This window comes from Nuphar pumila, chromosome 2 (genome assembly GCF_984573655.1).
Source record: "Nuphar pumila chromosome 2, dmNupPumi1.hap1.1, whole genome shotgun sequence".
In the NCBI taxonomy this organism is placed as follows: domain Eukaryota; kingdom Viridiplantae; phylum Streptophyta; class Magnoliopsida; order Nymphaeales; family Nymphaeaceae; genus Nuphar; species Nuphar pumila.
This window is the reverse complement of record NC_143250.1, coordinates 94,360,479-94,369,781: the sequence shown is the minus strand read 5'-3', so window position 1 is coordinate 94,369,781 and position 9,303 is coordinate 94,360,479. Positions and strand designations below refer to the sequence as shown.

The following is a 9,303-nucleotide window of genomic DNA, read 5'->3' as shown; positions in this document are numbered from 1 at the left end:
TTAGGTTGGCCTTTGCTGGGTGCTTTCTTACATAGGATAGACTGCAGAATTATCGGATTACAACTTCCTCAACTCGTGGGAAGCTGTCAGGATGCCTGACAAGAAGGTTCTTCAATGTTGGGTGGTTGTTTACCATGTGGTTATTTGGGCAGTGTAAAAAAATCGCAATTCCCAAATTTTTGGTATAAGGAAGTCGGCAATTCAGCTTCAGAAAGATGATATACGTCTAATCAGGGAACAAGTTCTGCGAGTCCTACAACACTCCAAAGCAAATGTCACAGTCCGGTGGCATCGATTAGAGTACTAGTTTCCACCGGACAAAGACTGATTCTAAGTCTGTGTTCATGGAACGTTTCAGCATCATTGAAATTTTGGGTTTATAATTCGCAACCACAAGGGACATTGTTTGCAGGAAGTTTTTCAATTGATGCTGTCATGAAAGATAAGGAGTGGTGTGGCTGGCCTCAGGTTCTCACCTTACTCAACCCTTCAACGAAAGTGTTGTTGGAATCAAGGAGGGATAATATCGTGGCGTCAACAAACAAATGGCTCAGAGGAAACCAAAGAAATCTAAGAGATCCAAATCCAAGTGAATTGAGTTGGGAGGTATGGTTCTTACTACAAACCAAAGAAAGAATTATGAGCTTGACAAGAACTGAGTTGCAGCACTAGGAAATCTATGAGATTATTTGTAAAATGACCCTGTTGAATCCAGCATTTGCTACAGGAACTTTGGATTATGGATTGATTTCCCCAGAGATCAAGTATTTAATGAATAACATGGTGCCCTCATTGGATAGGTCCATCGAGACGTTGGCCTTGAAAGGTTTGCATTCCAATCCTTGGTTGCACCACTTAGCCAGGGGAATGCATCAAGTTAGCAACATGAGAGATTCAAATTTGACACTCCACATGCTGGTCTTAACTTGATATGTGCACTGCATGCTAATCATTTGTTTTAGAAGGTTTTGATTTGAATATTTGACAGAATCCTAGGATAAATAGGAGTAAAGCACGGAGCTTAACAAGTTTATATTACATTTTGTTGGTTGTAAACTTCGTGGTGAAGTTCATGGTGGCAGACAGCAAAACACCATCACTTTCTTGGCCACCATGACATGATTATTTATTTATGTTTTGGAATTGTTTTTTTTTTTCGCCTCTGCACGACAAAAAGGTGCACTACCTTGGCTACAGCCCGTGTTCTAGATATCTGATCATATAACTCACTTTGTCAATCTTGGATATTACGTAATTTAACAATTTAACACGAGCCTGTCAAGGATTGATATTGTTTGGTCTTATTTCCATCATTCTATTTGATATGGGTATATATGGGTCAGATTATTGAGAGGTTTTATACTATGCGCAATACTAAGCAATGTTACTCCACTTATGGACATGTTGCCCAAGAAACAGAGAGAGAAGATGAATTAAAACAGCAAAAAGAGATCTTTGCAGGGGAATAACACCTAAAAGCCCAAAAGACTGGCCTGGTGTGTGTGTGTATATATTCACTAGAATATGAAAACTAATGTGTGAATCACAATTTTCAAAGATTTTTTGTTCTTTTCTCTTGAATCTACCGTTTGAACTTGATCTACATGCTTTGTTTTATAAGAACTCGCCCATTTTGATACATAAACGAGATTTTTTCAAGACTTTAAAATCAATGCCTCATAATCTTCATAAATATTCAAGCATTCAAAAATCATATTTTTTCATCAAAAATCCACAATCTAATGGTTGATTCCTAGCAAATTCACCATGCCAAGCACATCCACATGGTTAGATTTGCAAAAAAAGTGTTGAAAATGCCCATATTTCAGTTATCATGCTCTAGTGACAATATATATGGGCTAATCTACATTAAACTATGAATTCAACCTTTATGAAAATAACTAAAACACCCTAAAAATAATGACATTTTTTAAAATACAAGATTACTTTTGGCTGAGCAAATCAAGTATAATATCAGAAGGGCTCGATGCAATTATCTGGTTTACTTGAAGTTGGACTACAGTGCTGGTTTGAGATTAGGCCATCACATGCTTTTAAAAAGTGTCAGATATCATGAATCTAAGATCCCCAAATCTTAGATTCACGCTTTCTGAGATTATCATGAATCTGAGATTGAATCAACCAAATCCACTAGAAAATCAGGGTTCTGCGTAGCTATGTATGATGCAGTGCTTGCATGTTAATCTTGCATTTTTCAAAGTAAAAGTAACGGACACAAGATAACTCATAATTATCTACAATTAAACAAAAATAGATGGCGTAAGATATACTATAAATAATACAGTCCTTGACAATGGCTTTCAATTACACAAGCCCTGAATTAAAATATAGGCTTTATACCAAATAACAATTGTTCAATGATGCTTCTCCTTGTAGGGGTGGGCATGAAGGTTTGGCTATCTCTCCGTTCATAACGCCCACTGCAAAAAAAACAGGGGAAAGAAATTCTCCCAAGTCTTTGCAGTCTTAATAAACAACCTAAAATATAACAAAACTGGCAGCCTGTTGAGAAAACACCGGCAAGTCCATACTGAAATACAAAAAGTGACGGCAGCGGTGGAGATATACATGATATAATATACCTGATCTTCATCCTTACAGAAAGATCAGAGCATAATTGTAGTAGAGGGAATCAAGGTTGGCCTTGTGGGGGGATTTGGCTTTATTGGGACAATATTGAGGTAGAAGATTGTTGGGTTGATGTACCTTTTGACAAGGGCTTGTTTATTCAAGATAACAAAAGATTGATTAGGACTAGTATAATATAACACAGGACGATCAGACCTAACCTAGTACCTAGATCAGATAGAACCTAGAGGACCATCAAGAAATAGAGTGGTTTCACTCAGACAAAATATTTATGTATATATAAAGTTTTTGAAGGGAATAGAGCACATACCCGTACCCGGGTTCATAAGTTTGGTCGAGGAGGAAAGTAACATGATTGATGTTGGGGGTTTCACTGGGCTTCAACTAAGAAACTTGCCACCATGATCAGTACTACTGCTTGGAGGAGCAGTACTCTGACTGGGGGCAGTGGAGACCTGTCCACCCTTTGAGAAAACTGAACCACTTGATGTGGTTTCAGATGAAAAGATTCTATGGCTCTCCCTGACTGGAAAAGAATCTTTGATGAATCCGGCCATAGATTCAATCCGGAGCTCCGAAGATGAGGAGGATGGAGCTAGAGTTGCCATAGACGATCCAACAGGATATGGTGCAACAGGCATGTCAGCAAGAGATGATGCAGAGGGGCTGTAACTTATACTTCCCATTGGATGATCAAATTTGCATGTTGGTCCAAACTTACATACTCCATGTTGTGCATAGAATGTACAAGTGGGAGCTCCCTGCAACATCCATAAAACAGGGGTCAGAATGAAAGAGTCAAATTATTACATTGGCAAAGGTGATCAAACTACAAAAACAATTCAGTATGCACTCTCATACAACAATTATGCTTTTGTCCAGTCAGTTCTCCAGGTTTTCCTATAACGGTAATGTTTGGTCACTAACAGAGTTTGATTCCTTCAAGAAACTGTGTCCAGGTCTAGCACCATGTTGATCTAAACAACATTTTGTACAAAAGTTATGAATCTTTGTTTCAAGGTTCAACCATAGGAAAATTCCATTCTTTCACAAACCCATTTGAACAGTGGATAAGACAAACAGCAGGGGAAAGATATAGGCAGAAAAGGCATCAATAATATGGTCTCTGAAATAGAACCTCGAGAAATCTGATGCTCAAGAAGTCAAAGATAGTATTTATCTCTTTTTGTCTCACACAGAGGCAGAGAGAGAGAGAGAGAGTAAACTGCACCAGAAGTGTGTACCAATTATTGATTTGTAAGAATCTTTACCTGGGTACCACTGACTAAATTGGAAAATCACAACCCTGGTATCCAAATCAGCTGCACAAGGAACACTGTCAGTAGGTTGAGGGTAATTAGTTCCTATATATAGGGGCATTATATATTGTTTTCCATTACTGTAATTATTCAAGGGTATTGGTAAGTAATTGAATGAGAAGGGTTATTGTCATGTCCTAATCCTATTCTCTCAATCTCCCTTCTCACCTGATCCTTCCTCCTCATTTCTACATCTCTTCTTCATTTCTTTACTTATTTTATGTACCTAACCAACTAAAACACAAATCTTCAGAAGGTTGACTGCAGAACTCAGTATGATAAAAAGAGCTGTGACAGTTTCACATGACCTTTTTTTCTTTTTCTTTTTTCTTTTTGAGAGGAAGAAAAAGTTTATTTTACTAAAGTAAAAGAAGGATAAAGGTGACTAAGCATCACCAAACAATTATGTGTAATGAAACCGAAAAATGCACAAATGGATGCTTCTTAAGAGCTTACAAACATACGATGATGTGCACAAGCAAAGGACCACTTATGGGTCAATACAAGAATCAAATCCACAAAGCCACTAATGGGGAAGAACACATAAAAATAAAATATATATTGCACGTAAAATGATTGAGACAAGCATAATACAACAAAGGAAAAACACCCCTTTATATAGGCATTAGAAGCCACAAAGAGCCGTTGGCAAGCTCGTAACGGCTCTAATGCTCTTTGACCATAGTACCCCTAAGCTAATACAAAAAAGAAAAAATAAATAAAAGGAAAAAATACAAAGGACTCAAGTGCCCCTAATGGGCACAGCCTAATATAAGCTGAAAAGACCAAATACCCCTAATGGGTATTACCTATTACAATAATATAGAAATATATATATATATACATATTTATATATAGGTATATATCTATGAATATACACCTATATATACACAACTATAACATTATGTTCACAAAGTTTGGGGATAAAAAACAAGGTGGCCCTATCCATGATAAACCAGAGACCGGGGCCACCTAACTGAAGCACATAAAAAAGGATCAGATCGAAGGTGCTAATGGAGAATACAAAGTGAAGAAGAGACTTTCTCTAAACAGCCTATTATTACTCTCCAACTAAACCAGACACTAAGCAGTCATGATCCAACAATTCCACACAAATCACAATCTATTGCTCTAATACACAACTGATGCAGAATATAGGCAGATGGTTCTGCTGCAACAGAACTGGCTAAATCATACGTAGGCAGTGGATAACAGGCTTCAGAGGAATGGTATGATACATCTGCTCCCAAACAGAAAGGGAAGATGAGTCATGAGACTGATCTGTGGACAAGGTAATAGCCTAACACCAAAGTGTTTGTCATGAAAAAATTAAAATTAAAATCATAAGCTTCCCACTGAAAGGAACAATGTGTTCATTCTCAAGCACTTTCCAGGTAGTTCCTTAGCAAAAACATCTCCAGTTTCTATCAATATAAATTACAAATAACCCTCATACTGAAAACTATGTATTCACTTCTAAGCACTTTCCAAGAATCTTTAAGGCCATGTTTGGAAGGAAGAAAAAATATCATAAGAAAAGAAAATTTTACCTATGAGAATTTTTTATATGAGGACTTTTCCAAATGAATTTTTTTTACTTCTTTATGTATAATAAGAAAATTAGGGTTGGAAACTCTCCCTCTATTGGAGGAAGATAGGGAGAAGACAATTGATTAAACCCCCTTTCACCCACCCACCCACACACACACACACACACACACACACAGAGAGGCATGAAGATGGAGGTGCACTGGAGGAAGATGAAGGCAGCAGAGTGGCAGCCAATGATAATGGAATGTTTTGAAGGTGAGGCGTTGCTCTAATGAAAAACGAAAACTTCTGATATGAAAAATTCCTCCACCCCCCTAGGTGAGCAATTTTCCTATAAAAATCCTGAGTTTCTAGAAAAAATTTCCTTTCAGAATTTTTCTCATTTGGAACGGACGGAAAAGTTACCACTTTTTCTTTCCAACTTGCATTTTTCCTACTATTTTCTCGCTTCCAAACATGCCCTAAAATTTCAGATGAGGGAACCTCCATCAGTCCAAGACAGTTCAGAAATTTCTCATATTGGCAGAGTAGCAGGTTGAGAAGTTGAGTCTTCCAAGTTTAGAATAGCATTAAAATCCCCCTGACACACCAGGGGAGAAAAGCAAGCATCTCTAATCCCATGAAGAAATGATATTGGTTACAAGAGCTTTTGATACCACATGAACTCTTCTATGCAGTTGACAGTATTAGTCTTCCTTATGAGCACAAATAAGTCTCAAAATGAATACAATTTGATGAAGAAATATTGGCAGATATAGGCAGTGAATGATGAAATGCATGCTCTGTGTACTTTTCGCACAAGAAGCGTTTAGCAGATCCGATGAGAATGTCGCACAACAGGGATTACTTACAAAGTTACAAAATTCAACATAACACAAATGGAAGTAAAAAAGAAGTGATATACAGCTTGCAAAAGATAATGGTTTTGGTTACAGTTTTATATCCACCTGCAGAACCATCAGATTTCTTGTAAATGAATAAATGGTAAAGTTCAGGAATAGGTGAAGGTGATGCTAACTATGGTGAAGGTGATGCTAACTAGGATTTGCTAATTCAACAAGATGGTCGTGAGAACCCTTCTTTGTGGCACAGCCACACAGCTTTCACCATAATCACATCGATAATTCATTCTTTACAAAAAACCAACCCTCACATGCTCATTCATCGAAAAGAAAACTCTGACATGCCCACATTTTTTTTATGTTAACAATGGTAGTCGCATGGAGCTTGAAAGGATGATGTGAAAGAGATCCAAAGGAACAGTTTCAAATAAATAAAATACTTTCCTCGAGTTAAAAACAGACAAGGAAGTAAACTAATACTTTTAAAAAAAATTATATTGCTGAACGAAACAATCCAAGTCCTTATCAACGAAACTATTGTAAAAAAGGTCGAGAAAAGAAAATAGAGAACACTATATCTGGATCAAGTTAGAACAAGACATAAAAGTATCGCAATGCACTCATTAGTCATACAGATCTGCTTTAAGTTGTAATAAAGCCTTGCCAACTTACCCATCCTGTTATATCTAGTTATGAAGATTTGAAAACTCAAAAGGTGTAACCATCAACACTTATATCATCTATCATTTTCTTTTTGGATGTGGAGTGGATGAAACATGATATATGTTAATATGTTTCAGGATATTGCTCACATATAGAAAGTTTAACTTGAGCAACAAAATCAATTTAAAATTGGATAATCAAGTAGGAATGGAATATCTATTAAGGCCACTTTTTACTGCAAAAAATATGACCCTAGAATTTTATGAACTACATATCCAGAAGGCTACAATGGAACCAAAGTATCAGTACCACTATCTTTTCCAATAAGTCATGCTTTTGATTATAACCAAAAACAATAAAACGTGGTTAAGATAAACCCACCTTGTAAGGGAGTTAATAAAAGATCAGGAATCAGAAGCTCAATTCATTGGAAGAGATACCCACTAGAAGCGCTCTCACCAAATAACTAAGAAAAACGCCAATATTCAAAATTTCGAAAAGCTGCGGACTATTTTCATCAGTACACAACTTGAGTAGGGTGGAACACGTGTAATTTACATGTGGATAATCTTTTGATATAAATTGTAATCACGGGTACTATTGAAAAACTATGAAGATGTCTTTAAATAAGTAATAACAACTCATAACATGATAACAAGAATCATAAGCCGGATGATTCCACTTGACTCATCAGAGGAAAAGCTCTCAATCTTCCTAACCCTAATCATAACATTCTTTCATAAATTTCCAGTCTACTCCACCATGGGCCATTGTTTACAGGCCAGTTGGGTTCACACCTGTTGTAGGCTTTCTCAATTAATTTCTCAGCTACTATGTTTGAGGTCAATAAGAAAAAATGGAAACTGTTAGAACATTTTGAAGAATGATTCTAGATGCAAAATAGAGAACTTAAACACAGCAATACAACTCAAGTTTGAGAAGTTCTTAAGCAAATAAACCCAAAACTGATTTATTATTGTCTCGTCATTATAAAGCTACTGTTAGATCTTCAAATTTTAAGGTAATTCAGATGGAAAGTACCGAGAAAAACCATAAAACTGGCATAAAGTAGAAAGGTAATAATAAGATCATTATGGAAAGATAGCAGAAACTCTGTCATTATTGATATTATTAATAAACACCGCCGCCACCACCACCATCATCATCATTATGATTATCATAATGATCATATCTATATAATCATCAAAATATTTATTACGCATTGTTTTTGTTGCTGTTGCTTCTACCGCAGCCGCTACCATCATCATCATTATTACCACTGCTACTACAACCACCCACCATTACCACTTCTTAAGATATGGGAATAATGAAACATTATGAGAACATACCGGGCGCAGAGGCAAACCCATGGGGCTCAGAACATAGTTTGTTTTTGGAGTAACCCGGTCCCGTGGATGATGATATCTACAGGTGGAGCCAAATTTACAATCCCCTGTTTTCATGTAGAACTGACATTCGGGCTGACCAGGTCTTTCAGGAAAAATATTTTCCCTCTGGCTGCTGCTTGAAGGTCCAGCAACAGAAGATAAGGAAGAAAAGGGTCCTTGATATGCAGCCGCAGAAGAAGATAGCTGATGTGTCAAACCATAGAGTGAGCCTGCTCCAGCAGGATATTGTGTACCAGGAGATGCTAGAGGTGCTATTGATGACTGTTTCACATGTGATACCAATAATCAATGCAAAATACTAGCAGATACAGCCAGCCATCAAAAACCAATTGAATGTTGGAAGATTTGACAGTAATTAGACTTACTTGGTAGCTACTCCAACTTGGAAGTGGAACCACTCCTGGATGTAAAAGTACTGGACTATAAGGCCCTTGAACATATGAACTGGATAAAATTGGTGACGGAGCAACTTGCCAGCTAGTCACTCCTGCTCCATATGGCTGAGGAGAATGAAGTGAAGGAGACTGCACCATTGGATAAAAGGAAGGTGAATTTGGCAGCAAGGTGCCAGATGGTTGTGGATGATGGAATTTACAGGTTATACCAAATTTGCAAAGTCCTGTTTTCATGTAATAATTACACTCTTTTTCACCCTGCAAAACATAGGTTATCTCCAAATAAGCACTTTTAATTTATCCAGATAAGATGAGATACAATGAACTGTTGCAGCTATTTATCCAAATAAGCACTGTTGCAGCTATTGATCAAATTCTGCTAACTAGAAAAGAACATTTTGATGCACATGAAGAATGGTTTAAACTTCAAGGACTACACGAGTAAATGAGAACAAAATGCTAATTAGTTAGCAAGTTTCTCATTGAGATTTATGAGCAAAATTCTCTCAAATAC

General features: G+C 36.9%; 1 protein-coding gene across 1 annotated transcript in view; it reads right to left on the bottom strand.

Moving 5' to 3' along the window:
• Positions 1-2,274: 2,274 nt before the first annotated feature.
• The window catches only part of LOC149846190 (Zinc finger C-x8-C-x5-C-x3-H type family protein), a 39,934-nt gene continuing 32,905 nt past the window's right edge, over positions 2,275-9,303 (bottom strand). The window contains exons 5-7 of the mRNA XM_089996231.1: positions 8,760-9,047; positions 8,335-8,655; positions 2,275-3,371 (exon numbers count right to left, since the gene is read on the bottom strand). Of these exons, the coding sequence (XP_089852357.1) occupies positions 2,991-3,371; positions 8,335-8,655; positions 8,760-9,047 (990 nt within the window). The 3' untranslated portion in view covers positions 2,275-2,990. The remainder of the gene's footprint in view (positions 3,372-8,334; positions 8,656-8,759; positions 9,048-9,303) is intronic.